Source organism: Nerophis ophidion, linkage group LG06 (genome assembly GCF_033978795.1).
Source record: "Nerophis ophidion isolate RoL-2023_Sa linkage group LG06, RoL_Noph_v1.0, whole genome shotgun sequence".
Lineage (NCBI taxonomy): Eukaryota > Metazoa > Chordata > Actinopteri > Syngnathiformes > Syngnathidae > Nerophis > Nerophis ophidion.
The window spans coordinates 63,731,630-63,746,889 of NC_084616.1; the positions used below are offsets into that span (position 1 = coordinate 63,731,630).

General features: G+C 40.1%; 1 protein-coding gene across 1 annotated transcript; it reads right to left on the reverse strand.

Annotated features, from left to right (window-relative positions):
- Positions 1 to 2,360: 2,360 nt before the first annotated feature.
- On the reverse strand, positions 2,361 to 5,159 carry kcnk15 (potassium channel, subfamily K, member 15). The gene is made up of 2 exons (XM_061904550.1): positions 4,735 to 5,159; positions 2,361 to 4,519 (listed from the first exon to the last, which is right to left on the reverse strand). Exons 1-2 carry the CDS (start codon positions 5,015 to 5,017, stop codon positions 3,510 to 3,512), a joined length of 1,293 nt encoding a protein of 430 aa, XP_061760534.1. The 5' UTR covers positions 5,018 to 5,159; the 3' UTR covers positions 2,361 to 3,509.
- Positions 5,160 to 15,260: the final 10,101 nt, after the last annotated feature.

The window sequence follows — 15,260 nt, forward strand, 5'->3', positions numbered from 1 at the left end:
ACACCAGGAAAATAATTGTAGACCTGCACCAGACTGGGAAGAGTGAATCTACAATAGGCAAGCAGCTTGATGTGAAAAAATCAACTGTGGGAGCAATTATCAAAAAATGGAAGACATACAAGACCACTGATAATCTCCCTCGATCTGGGGCTCCATGCAAGATCTCATCCCGTGGGGTCAAAATGATCATGAGAACGGTGAGCAAAAATCCCAGAACCACACGGGGGGACCTGGTGAATGACCTGCAGAGAGCTGGGACCAAAGTAACAAAGGTTACCATCAGTAACACACTACGCTGACAGGGAATCAAATCCTATAGTGCCAGACGTGTCCCCCTGCTTAAGCCAGTGCATGTCCAGGTCCATCTGAAGTTTGCAAGAGAGCACATGGGAGATTGTCATGTGGTCAGATGAAACTAAAATAGAACTTTATGGTATAAACTTAACTTGTCGTGTTTGGAGGAAAAATAATACAGAGTTGCATCCCAAGAACACCATATCTACTGTGAAGCATGGGGGTGGAAACATCATGCTTTGGGGCTGTTTTTTTGCTAAGGGGACAGGACAATTGATCCGTGTTAAGGAAAGAAAGAATGGGGCCATGTATCGTGAGATTTTGAGCCAAAACCTCCTTCCATCAGTGAGAGCTTTGAATGCTTGACCAAATACTTATTTTCCACCATAATTTACACATAAATTATTTAAAATTCCTACAATGTAAATTCCTGATTTGTTTTTCACATTCTGTCTCTCACAGTTGAAGTGTACCTATGATGAAAATTACAGACCTCTGTCATCATTTTAAGTGGGAGAACTTGCACAATCGGTGGCTGATTAAATACTTTTTTGCCCCACTGTATTACAGTAAAAAAAAATCTGCAACTCAGTCACCAGAATGTTACTGTTAAAATATACAGGGTTTTTTTAACAACATACTACTGTAATTGAAAAAAAACTAACACTGTTTCAGGAAAATCTTGCAGCTTATATACCAGGATTTAACCGTAAAACGTACGGTAGTTTTTACTGTAAATGGAAAAACTGTACCACTGTTTTTTTTTTCTTTGGCAACTGAGCTGCCCTGCGATGAAGGGGCGACTTGTCCAAGGTGTACGCCGCATTCCGCCCCATTGTAGCTGAGATAGGAACCAGCACCCCCAGCGACCCCAAAAGGGAATAAGCGGTAGAAAATGTGTTCAAAAAATTGTGTAAATTGTGTGTAAATTATCAAAAAACGTTCAGTTCTCTGAGATTCCACTGAGCAGTTGAGAGCTGTCCTTCTTCGACCAAGCAAGGTCTTGGAACATTCCGCTGTGTACGTTGGAATGCGACGCGAGGGGTTTTCTATTGTCCTCAAAATCCTGCCGAAGCTGAAACCAGGACAAACCTAAGCCTGAGGCATCTTCTTCTTCTGTCTTCTATGTGACCGAAAACAATGACTGTTTGCATACCCCCCATTCCTGTTTGGACATGTGTTGTTGCGTAAACATTGAATATCTAAATAAAAGAGGAGACGAAAACCTTTTCGTCAGAGCATGGTGCAGGAATGGTACAGACAGTACCGGGCAGTGTCTCTCCTCAAGCTTAAGTCCAAATTTAACTCTGTCTCTGTTTGATTCCTTGCCTTTTTGTCTTGTTTAATAGATGTCATCAATGTTTGAACCTGACAAAATGGATGGATGGAACTGAGCTCCCATAAGAAAATGTGGTACTCTTATTCCATGAAAAAAAAGCAAATGTAAATTCTATGGTTAAAAAAAAAAAAACCTGGCAGCTCAGTCCACAGAATTTTACCATAAAATAACAAACATTGGTAGTTGTTTTTTTTTCAAGTTACAGTAATATGCTGTAAAAAACCATTATACATTTTACGGTAAAATCTTTTTGAATTTTTACTGCGTACAATTTGATGGATAACTAAGTCAAGCAGATATTTCAGTATTTGTTTTTATAATTTTTGTATCTATTTTATTATATTTATTGTTTGAAAAAGATGATATTATAATAATTTTTGCAATATTGGAGACAATTCAATTTCAAAAAGGTATGCAATTTCATGCAGTACATGTATTTTTTTGATGTGAAAATGGAAAAAACATATACATTTAGTAAGAAAATATAAATTACTTTATTGACGCATATTATTTCCAGGCATTCACAGTCACGTAAAATGATGTGGTAGGCTAGATCTGACCACCAGGCCTATTGTTTGACACCTGTGGTGTAGCGGCAGTTACGGTAAGTATGCAATATTGAACAGGTGGGTTTTGAGTCTGGATTTGAATATATGACTGGAGCCGATATTACGAAAATCCGATGGGAGGGAATTCTAGAGTTTTACTTTGCTTTACTTGGTGATGGCACAGCAAGGTGGATGGAAGAGGGGGGTTTGAAGGAACATGCTGGAGGTGTTAAAACAGGAAAGAGTGATGGCCTTGAAAGAATATAAAAGGATTTTGTAATACATTATTTGCCTGACTGGGAGCCATCCTCACCTAGGGTCATGAGCTTTGGATTATGACCGAAAGAACGAGATCACGGGTACAAGCGGCCGAAATGAGTTTCCTCTGCCGGGTAGCGGGGCTCTCCATTAGAGATAGGGTGAGAAGCTCCGACATCCGGGAGGAGATTTAACTAAAACCGCTGCTCCTCCACATCGAGATGAGCCAGATGAGGTGCTTCAGGCATCTGGTCAGGATGCCACCCGAACGCCTCCTCAGGGAGGTGTTTCGGGCACGTCCGAACAGTAGGAGGCCACGGGGAAGACCCAGGACACGTTTGGAAGACTATCTTTCCCGGCTGGCCTGGGAACGCCTAGGGATCACCCGGGAGGAGCTGAACGAAGTGGCTGGGTAGATGGGAAGTCTGGGCTGCCCTGCTTAGGCTGCTGCCCCCGCGACCCGACCTCGGATAAGCAGAAGAAGATAGATGGATGGATGAATGGTAGGATGGATGGGAAGATCATGAAAACTTTTCACATAATGCAAAACTAATCACTCGTCCATCATCAGTGATAATGCAGAACAGTTTTGTACAGCTGCAAACTACAATCATACTAACAAAGAAATTGTTGAATGAATACCTCTGACAATTTCAATCATTGTTGAGCATTATTTCTTTTTGCACTCTTGAATCTCATTAAATAGTGAAAGCAACATGTGACCTATAAGTGTATGCAGGTTAGACAAAAGCAGGTGCAATAATCACTGTGGATCAATCACTTATTTCACAGAACAGCAATACAGTTATTGGGAAGCACTGTCGGGACATCCTTCATTTAAAAACATGGATTAAAAGACATCGTTTGTCTGATATAAAGTAAAATCTCCACATTGTGTGCTTTACATTCAATTCAGCATGCACTTGAGTAACGTGCAAGGAAAGTAGCAGCTCATGTAATAGTGTTGGGACCTCAGCATCTCTTTACAAAAAAATATTCTATGCCAAACGTTCCCAAAAGAGGTACAAATTTTGAAAAAGGAAAAACTGCAATGCTGACCCGTCTGGCTCTCACACTGACTTTCTCCTTGAACGAGGAAATTGGTGGAAGCTAAGCCCTGGTGAGTGTGTGCTTCCAGGGGAAGAGAGCCCGGTATTGTCCCTGGAGCCTGGTGAGCTGCTGTGAATCCTATAGGAGACAGAGTTGTAGTAAACAGAACCACCATGACAGCCTTTGTGTTGGCTGTGGGCCATGAGAGGACTATCACAAATACCCAGGCGGTAGCACACACAGGAGCACAGCGAGCTCAGGCTTGACTCTGCCTTACGCTGATCTGCCGTCACCTGAAAATGCAACCTGTGTCTGCAGGGGTTTGTCCCTCTCTCATGGTCTTCTGCTGAAGACACAATGAGGTTGGTGCGGCTGGTTCCTTCTTCCATCGGGACGAAGAGCGGACTCTGGCTGAGGCTGTTGTCGATGTTGTGCCTGTTCCTCTCCCTTCGGTCGTTTCTACTGTGATCGCCCACGACATGAAGACCCTGAGCCCCGTCCAAGAGTCCCCTGTCTCTCTTCAATGATGCCCTTTCTTGAGCATCTCTCTTTTCATCTTCACTGTTCATGGTGAGGAAACGAAGCACCACCAGATTCAGGAAGGCCCCAATTACCGTAAGCCCCACCAGGATGTACATGAAACTGAAAACCACATAAGGAGTTTTCTCCTGGAGGTCCTCCTTCTTTTGCAGGGCCACAAAGTCACCAAAGCCGATAGTGGTGAGTGTGATGAAGCAGTAGTAATAAGCATGGAAGAAGCTCCATCCCTCAAAGTGGGAGAAGGCTGCGGCCCCCACACAGAGTGTTCCAATACAGGACAGGAAGCCCACGAGAACCATGTTCTCCATTGACACATCAGTGAGCTTAAGACCCAAACACTGCTTGGTCTTATGGAGGAGGTAGCGCACAAATGTGTTCATCCTCTCTCCCAGGCTCTGGAACATGACCAAAGTCAAAGGAATGCCAAGTACTGCGTAGAACATGCAGAACACCTTTCCTGCGTCTGTGCCCGGTGCTGCATGGCCATACCCTTCGAATGAGAGGTTGGTGGATGTTACACAATGATAGTAGTTTGCAGTAGTGTGAAACTGTACTGCATCACACGGGAGCTCTTTCAAATATTTTGCCTTTTTATCGGAAATTCGAACAAGTCTCAGTAGGAAGAAATACAAGCACATTATTAAACATGTTACTTAAATAGCAGATAATGAATGTGGAAATATGTCATGATAAAATACGTCTTACCAATAGTGGTGATGACTGTAATTGCAAAGTAAAAAGAACCAGCAAATTTCCACTGTCTCCCGGCGCGATGGGGCTCAGCTTGCAGCACCACCCGCTCTATCTCCCGGTAGTCCTCCTCGGAGAAGCGGTACTTCTTCTTCATCTCGTTGCGCTTCTGCACCAAGACGCGCCTGCGGGAGCTCTCCGTCTCCGACTCCAGCGCGTCGAAGACGGCAGCGCCCACCAGCAAGTAGGACAGCATGCAGAGGATGAGCGACAGGGTCCGGACATTCTGCTTCTTCATCCTCAGTCTGCAGCGGAGGCGCACTTACAGGTGGCAGAGGGCTTTCCTCCACAGTGGTGCTGCAGCCTGTTGCGTGACACCTTGATGCAGAGGAAGGAAAGCGGAGACATTCGTTCTAAGCCTCTGTAAAGCTGATATTGTATTTGAAAAAAAAAAAACACTCGTAAATGTGTGTGTGTGTGTGTGCGTCCATGCGCATTAGAAAAATGACCGTTATAAATACCAATGCTACGCTCCCTGCTCCAGACCTGCACGATTGGATGCTGGTTTCCATGGTTACTCGCATCACGGACACGCACAGACACAGGGAATTTAGGTGGATAATATCCAGAACTGTAATGGTTCAATTACAAAAATGAGTCATGCATTAATCCAAAATAATGTGTTGTTGTATCGATACTTTTATTGTTCAGTTATAAACCGAGCGTTATCAGCTTTATGTATTGAATTTCATTGCATTTTGTATCCACTTTTTAATTGAAAATTAAACTTTATCTTTTGTAACCGCGGGTCGAGCAATGCAGCAGTAGTGTATATGAAATCAAAAGTCCATAACCACGAGTCATTAAAATACAGTAAATGCATATCATTACCCTTATCCACAACTCATGTTAAAGGTACCTGTTGATTAATTGAATGCCTTGGTTGTGATAATGCGTACTAAATTCTGTACTTTCATAAGCAAAGGGCGAATTCTGTCTGGGTATCGATTTGCGTAAAATCAAACTGTCCAATTTCGATACCTTTCTTGCACGTGACGTCACTTCTGGTTTCAGACCGAGCACCACCCCAAACACTATGCAGCAGTGATGTGCGGCGAGGTTCATGGCTGGTGAGGCACTTACTTCATCACAGTCAGATTTACAAACATATGAACCCTAAAGAGTATCTTATTCACCATTTGATTGGCAGCAGTTAACAGGGTTACAGTGGGGCAAAAAAGTATTTAGTCAGCCACCGTTTGTGCAAGTTCTCCAACTTAAAATGATGACAGAGGTCTGTAATTTTCATCATGGGTACACTTCAACTGTGAGAGACAGAATGTGAAAAAAAATCCAGGAATACACATTGTAGGAATTTTAAAGAATTTATTTGTAAATTATGGTGGAAAATAAGTACTTGGTGAAGCATTCAAAGCTCTCACTGATGGAAGGAGGTTTCGGCTCAAAATCTCATGATACATGGCCCCGTTCATTCTTTCCTTAACACGGATCAATCGTCCTGTCCCCTTGGCAGAAAAACAGCCCCAAAGCATGATGTTTCCACCCCCATGCTTCACAGTAGGTATGGTGTTCTTGGGATGCAACTCAGTATTCTTCTTCCTCCAAACACGACGAGTTGAGTTTATAGTAAAAAGTTCTATTTTGGTTTCATCTGACCACATGACATTCTCCCAATCCTCTGCTGTATCATTCATGTATCCATTTTGGTATAAACTCAACTCGTCGTGTTTGGAGGAAGAAGAATACTGAGTTGCATCCCAAGAACACCACACCTACTGTGAAGCATGGGGGTGGAAACATCATCAGTGGCTGACTAAATACTTTTTTGCCCCACTGTAAGTTTAAAAGCTCATACCAGCATTCTTCCCTGCTTGGCACTCAGCATCAAGGGTTGGAATTGGGGGTTAAATCACCAAAAATGATTCCCGGGCGCGGTGCCGCTGCTGCCCACTGCTCCCCTCACCTCCCAGGGGGTGAACAAGGGGATGGGTCAAATGCAGAGGACAAATTTCACCACACCTAGTGTGTGTGTGTGACAATCATTGGTACTTTGACTTAACTTGTTATAGTCTAAATTGTTAATAGAAGTCTTCCTTATCTTTCTTCAGTTTTAAAAGTCTCTCTGTCTCCATGGAGATCGTTCTTTAATTATTACCTCCTGCTTTGATTGAAAGTCCAGTTTAGAAAACTGTTTTACTTTGAATATGTAATTCTCCATGTTAAAAGCCCAGGCAAGAGGAAAAAGTAAATGATCACTGCTAACTGTTGCTGCATCTTGTCACTTCTTCTGCAGCCCAGTAGTCGCAAGAATGATCTCTGGGATCACTAGCGCCCTCTACCGCCAGGAGGCAGGATTACTGCGAGCCTCACCCAGTGCGTCTTCGCAGCCGTTTTATGATTGCTCAGCACAAGAAATACGTTACACACGTACAGTTGTTGACAAAATACACTGTACATTATATACCTCAGCTAACTAAACTATGGAAATTTAAAATATAGTTCATATAGCAATACGGTCTCACTGCAAAGCAGCCAGCAGTTAGCCGAGTCATTGCACAGTCCATGATGAGGCTCAACTGGCTGGTGACTCACCGCAAGTCTCTTCTCAGTATTTGAACGGCAAATGTGAAAATTCAGCGATTTTGAATAAAAATAATCTAAAACTGGTGAAGTTAAATGGAAAATAACTTTGTAGTATAATCACTAGATACATATAACAATTTAATTTTTTTTTTTCTTTTCACATTTTTTTTCTTTCAATGATGGCACGTGAGGCCCTGCCTCCCCTGCCTCCACTGACTGCACGTCACTGCTATGCTGGCAACAAAGCACTCAGAGCAGTCTCAGTCAGGCTGTTACCATGCAATGTTTCATGCCAACAAAGCAAGTATGCCTGATAGAAAACACTGAAATGTACAGTCAGGTTCCACTTTTCAAAATGCACTAGCTCAACGCTAATTTACATTGGATTTGTCTTAGACGTGTTACCAAGGCGCATTCAACACCTCCAAATTTGGTAATGAAAACTACAAATAAGATGCACGTTACAATCAAACAGCTTGTGTGTAATAAGTACAATACCTGAAGTATACACACTTTTTAGGGCACATCAAAAGACTAGATTAATGGCAAAACACAGTAGTTAATGCACAACTGCCATCTAACATCTAGGCATTGCAACTGTGTCCAAAGTCTACTATGTATTACATGCAAATTACACTCTGCAGTGTAGGAAATCAAGATTTAACAACTTCACTGCAGAGTTACCATTATCATCTTACTGTTAAATGGTAAATAGATAAAAAAAATATTTTATTTTTAGACAAGTTAACATTTATTGACACATGAACACACACAAAAGTACTAAAACTTGGTACCGTTGACTTGCGTAACGCTATCAATTCCCAGTTACAAGTAATTGGTACTGTTTCGGCTCAAATGTAGAAGGTGCACATAATTTTAAACAAAGTGTTTTTATTTCTTGATGTGTGGTAAGTGTAGTTTTCTATTGAAATATAAGATTGAGTTATGTTATATGGCTCACAAGAAAGTGTTTTAAATGTAGACTATAATTACCATAGGTCCCCTTTAAAGATTTTAGTATTGAGGACTTACTGTATCATCGATGACAGACCTTACGAGACAAATAAACTGTTGCAGTTGCCTTTTAAGTACATGATAAAACAACATGTATAAAAGTTATCATAGACAACATAATAATATTGGTCAATTTGTCGTAATATTATCTTCGTAGTTGTCTTCTTAATTCTATATAGATGGGGAAAAAAGTCAAAAGGGACAGGTTGAATTTCACCTGTTGCTGTTTTTACAAAACATAGCAACCAAACACTTTTAACAGTACCCCCTTTTAGTTGTTTAACTGTTATTGATCATCTCTTTGCAGACTCCAGTAGGCATAGATTAAAGGCCAGAATCCAAGACTGTAAAAAACCCAACCTCGCAATAGTGCTGTAAAGTTTGCCTCAATAATCTCCAATCAGCGCAACCCGATTGTTTAGATCTTGCTGTATAATAACCTCCTCTAAATACAGCAGCATAAGTGATGAAGAAGCAGCACTAAATAGCCACACTGGATGCAGGCCTCAGGTTTCCACAGTAACCAAGACTAAAAATAGAAACTGACACCAGAGGCAGTTCAACAATAAATCCACTCCTGCATGATACGTAAATCTATTTATAGCTCTGCCTTGCATAAAAGCAATGTACCAGTCAGTTCTTCTCATCATGAGTTCACACTGGTAAATCTGTATTCGTGCCAGTGGTGTATGTCTGCACAAATGGAAGATATGCAACATTTTTTACAGTAATCGTCAAAATGCTGTTTATTGCTGAATGTGAAGTGTGCACATTTTATGAATCGTGAGATACAAGTGCAGTCATCTAACTGATCAGACTCTTACATGAATTGTTGTGTTCATCGTTGCTCTTTGCTATTCCGCTGTGAATATTCCTACTGTGGACATTATGCGTGGTGATCATATCGCAAATACATAATCAGCTCAGTGGCTGTGTGGTTACAGTCTCTGCCCTAAGACTGGAAGGTTGTGAGTTTGAGGCATACCATAGCATCAAGGGTTTAAATTGGGGGTTAAATCACCGAATGATTCCCAAGCGTGGCGCATGCTGCTGCTCACAGCTCCCCTCACATGGGTGAACACAGGGATGGGTCAGTAGCAGAGGACAATTTTCACGATGCCCACTGTGTGTGACGATTGCTAGGAGTTTAACTTTATTAATTTCTTGACTGGTCCAAATATTTATCATCATTATTTACGATGAATGCATGCAGAAAAACCAATTATGTTGTACCTTGTGGGTTAATAGCTGCGGTTACTTCTGACACCTGTTTATGTTGAACTTTGTGCCTGTTATCTTACAGCCGTATTCCAAACTACAATAAATGAATATGTGTCCTTAAAATTCAACACGACAATGTTAAAACACTTTTTTTTTTAGAAATGTTTGCAAGCCTATTAATAATGAAAAAAAAAAAAAAGAAATTTACTCAAGTATTTATTCACAGCCTTTGTTGACGCACCGTTGGCAGAAATTACAGCCGCAAGTATTTTTGAATATGATGCCACAAGCTTGGCACACCTATCTTTGGGCAGTTTTGCCCATTCCTTTTTGCGTTATTCCTCCTTGCAGCACCTCTCAAGCTTCATTAGGTAAAATCAGAAGCTATGGTTTTCATTCAGGATTTTTCTGTACCTTGCTGCATTCATCTTTCCCTCTATCTGTGACATAGTGACCATTGAGATGTTGGTCAACTATCTGAGTAGACTAAGATGAATGCAGCAATGAAGGTTGTGGCATCGTACTCAAAAATACTTGAAGCCGCAATTGCTGCCCAAGGTGTATCAACAAAGTATTGAGCAAAGGCTGTGAATACTTACAGTATATACAGGAGATTTTTTTTTAACAACTTTGCAAAATTCCAAAAAAAAAACATAAAACGTTGCCATTACGGGGTATTGTCTCAACAACAGACAAATACGATGCTAAAAGTGATAGCAGAGAAGCAGTTAGTGAAATAACTAATAATACAGAAATGACAATGAGCATTATTACACTACAAATGGAGCAGTACAAATACCAATAGAAATAGTGCTATTGATAATTAATGTTTTATATAGTGTGTATCTAGTGTTTTTCTTGTTTTCATTCTATTTTAATTTTCTATTGTATATTTCTAACTTTTTATTTTTTTACCTTTTTTATTCCTTTTTTTATACTTCGTAGCACTTTGAGATTTTACTAAATGTAAAGTGTGTCACAAATGTAATTCATTATTATTAATACTTATTTTTTTTAAATTATCATTATTATTATCATCATCATTATCATCATCATCCGGAGGGAGCTCAAAGTAAAGCCGATGCTCCTCCACATCGAGAGGAGGCAGGTCAGTTGGTTAAGGCAACTAGTCGGAATGCCACCCGGACGCCTTCCTGGGGAAGTTTTTAGGGCATGTCCGACCGACAGGAGGTCACGGGGAAGATCCAGGACACGTTGGGAAGACTAGGTCTCCCGGCTGTCCTGGGAACACCTCGGGATCCCCCGGGAGGAGCTAGACAAAGTGGCTGGGGAGAGAGAAGTCAGGGCTTCTTTGCTTAGGCTGCTGCCCCCGCGACCCGACCTCGGATAAGCAGAAAAAATGGATGGATGGATAGTTTCGAATGAGGCTGTTACACAACAAAATGTGAAAAAAGTGAAGCGCCATGATTACCTTCCGGCCGCACTGTAAATTGTTCATATAAACATTAAAAAGACAAGGAGACAAAATACACGATTGCTGACTTAAAAGGATATGATACAACATTTACCATTTTACACAAAAATTGGTGAGCATAAGAAAACATAGTATTTTAGAACTCTATTGTGCAAATTTTTAAAACAGTGCTGGTCTGCAACAGTTGCTGAAGGTGTGCTCTCAGTATGGATTACACTTTGACAAAAAAAATACAATGCACACGCGAGTAATATCATGATTGTCAGGGGTACAGAGGTTACCAAACTTACTTTCCCTCACTGTATACAGTCAGGCAACTGTCACGTGGGGATCGCATCTTTATGCGGGGTTGTTCTCCCGGGATGCAGACGGACATCTCCGGACAAAGCATGAAGGTAGGATGTGATGTAATCTTCGTAAATCATAATATACAAAAAAAACAGGAAGCAAACCAAAGGGTTGCGTGCCGATCACACGGGAAGCTAAGGTACAAACTTAGCACTGGAATCAATAAACACCCTTGCCAGGGGGCAAACAAGGGGATGGGTCAAATGCAGAGGACATATTTCACCACATCAAGTGTGTGTTTGACAATCATTGGTACTTTAACTTTAACATAGAAACTAGAAATAACCCTACGTGCCTGTTGCATACAACAAACAACAAAGCCAGACGGAGTGTGGCGAGCAACGTGAATAAATAGCTCTCTGATTAGTGCCCGGCAGCAGGTGAGTAGAGGCAGGTGAAACCAATCAGTACCATGGTGACCAAAACAATCCCAGGAGTGCACAAAACAAGAAATGAGAAAGTCCAAAACTAACAGGACATGACTAAACAAAACATGATCCGGGTCAGGGATCATGACAACAACATCCTCAATGTCAATGATGAAGTCAAATACCAGGGACAATACATATCTGCTGACCGATCAGATGAAGACATGGACAGGCATAGTTGTATGCAATATGCACACACCAATATGCTTGCTTGTAAGTTTTCCAGGTGCTCAGTAACGGTCAAAACTGCACTTTTTAAAGCATTTTGTACCCCCATGTATACTGCCTACCTGTGGCGGATATACAAAAAAACCCAGTATGCATAAACACCAGGTGGCATACAATGATGGCATGAGGATGCTGCTTAATCTGCCTCGCTGGACTAGAATCAGTTAGATGTTTGTCAGTGCTGCTGTCCTTGTACACATATTTATTCATTGAGCCTGCACATACATTATAGTCACGGTGACCAACCCTGTTCAAAACTCAGTTAGGCTCTTCTCCAGTTTTTGGAAACACTGGTGCCTTTGCTTGTACAGCATTAAATGAACATCATTGTTTACTGTTTTTTTGTTTTGATTTTGTTTAATTCTTATGGTGTTGCTTTGGTGATGTCTTTATCGTTTTAGTGTATTATGGGCCATGTTGTGTCTGGAGTAAAGTCTGATGATGATATTTACTACTACACGTCTCAGATTGACTTTTTCTTTGAAAGTAACCAGCTGCCATCCACCAACATATTGACCTAATGGGAATCACTAAAAGTGTACTTGAGGGTTCATATGATAGAATACACTTCTCGACTGAACAAGAGCAGGTTGAAATGCTTCACAGAAGCTTATTCACTACGTTGATCAGCAACTCTCTGACTCTCCATTGACAGACCTCTGAAAGAAGACGATTGCACTGGGGACCAAGTTTGATCTTCTTGCTTCTAAACAGGCTAAAGAGAATTTGTTAAAATCAACACAAAGCCACTAGAAACATGGAGAACGTGTGAGTAGGCTGCTTTCTCATCAGTTACACAATTCCTCGGCTGCCAACTATATCACAGAAGTAGATGCCACTGATGGCACCATCAAATCAGACCTCAAAGACATCAACGATCAGTTTAAAAGTTTTTACTCCTCCCTATACAGCTCGGAGAGTGGTCATGCAAACAGTTTTGTAGAAAATCTGGACCTGCTCACCCTAAGTGACGAACATACGTCCAGCTGAGAAAAGACAATATCTGGCAACGAAGGAGGCCAAAAAATTGAACTAATGAAAAATAGAAAAGCACCAGACTCAGATGGTTTCCCTGTTGAATTTTATAAGAGTTGAGTTTGAGTTTTGACTTTTGCCAATAAATTGACACCACTCCTTTGCTCCGTCTAAAATCGCTTAAACAAAAAGAACTCTGTGCACATATGACCAAAGCCTTAATATCTAGTGCGAATCATATCGACCAATCAACTTACTTACATGTGACTACAAAATAATTACAAAAAAACTTGCCCAAAAATTACAATAGATTTTACCAGCTATTGTGCGCCCTGACCAAACAGGTTTTGAATGAATGAATGAATGAAATAAGTTTATTTCGGTCATATAATCAATCAAATCAAATCAATCAACCATTGTGTGTGATCAGTTTTACAGTACATGTTATATGTATACAATAATGCACATTTACACATGAAAGAAAAGAAAAAGAATGACCAAAAAAGGAATAGGCTGAAGCCAAAGCTTATATTTGCCTATCCTATACCTTCACAGAAAATTTGATTGCCTGGAACATCAACATAAAAAAATAAATAAATCAAAAATCAATGGGATGAAAGTAATTGTGACTATATTTTATAATTTTCAATTATTTCACCTTTCAATGTTTTCTTAAACCTTACCAAAGAAGTGCATGTATTCAGCTCATCACTGAGCTTGTTCCACCATTTAACTCCTAAAACTGTAATACATTTGTATTTTATATTTGTTCTCGCTTTACCCATTTCAAAAATCGATATCCCCCGTAAATTATAGTTTTCTCCTCTTAAATGAAATAGCCTGCGAATACAAGCTGGAAGGCTGTTGTTCTTTACTCGAAACATAATTTCCATTGTTTTTAAAAACACAATGTCGGAAAATTTTAACACATTTGAACTCATAAATAAGGGATTGGTATGTTCGTAGTAGCAGGCTTTGTGTATTATTCTAATGACCCTTTTTTGAAGTTTTATGATTGGGTCTATGTTTGTTTTATAAACATTTCCCCAAATTTCAACACAATACGTTAAATATGGAAAAATAAAAGAATAATACAACATATGCAGGCATGTCTAATTCAGCATGTGTCTTACTTTATAAAGAATAGCAATAGATTTGGATATTTTTCCTTTTATATATTCAATATGTGGTTTCCAACACAGTTTGTGATCAATTATTATTCCCAAGAATTTAGTTTCATATACTCTATCATTTTCCACATGATTTAACTTTAATTTTACTTCACAATTTGTCCTTGCACCACTAAACACCATAAATTTAGTTTTCTTATCATTTAATGATAACTTATTAATATCAAACCATTTTTTTAGTTGAATTAACTCAACCTCCATTATCCTCAACACTTCCTTCATTAAGTGCAGGCAGGTTGCAAAAAAAAAAAAATGTTTATCAGTTTGAACATCAAATATGTTGTCTTTGAAACATATTCAACTAAATATGTGTTGAAAATGATTTGCAAATCATTGTATTCCGTTTATATTTACATCTAACACAATTTCCAAACCTATATGGAAACGGGGTTTGCATATCCATCTATCCATCCATTTTCCTACCGCTTATTCCCTTTGGGGTCACGGGGGGCGCTGGTGCCTATCTCAGCTACAATCGGGCAGAAGGCGGGTATGTATATATATATATATATATATATATATATATATATATATATATATATATATATATATATATATATATATATATATATATTATAAAACAGACAATATATTGTAATATATTTATTTAAAATTGTTTTTTGGAATTTTCAGAAAACTACAGTGAGAAAAAAACACAAGCCCGACAGTATTTCCTGACCTGCAACACAATGCGAAGGCTTAAGTCTGTCTAACGAAACGCATTCCCTGCGCCCGCCCATATCAATCAATCAATCAATCAATGTTTATTTATATAGCCCCAAATCACAAATGTCTCAAAGGACTGCACAAATCATTACGACTACAACATCCTCGGAAGAACCCACAAAAGGGCAAGGAAAACTCACACCCGGTGGGCAGGGAGAATTCACATCCAGTGGGACGCCAGTGACAATGCTGACTATGAGAAACCTTGGAGAGGACCTCAAATGTGGGCAACCCCCCCCCCCCTAGGGGACCGAAAGCAATGGATGTCGAGCGGGTCTAACATGATGCTGTGAAAGTTCAATCCATAGTGGCTCCAACACAGCCGCGAGAGTTCAGTTCAAAGCGGATCCAAGACAGCAGCGAGAGTCCCGT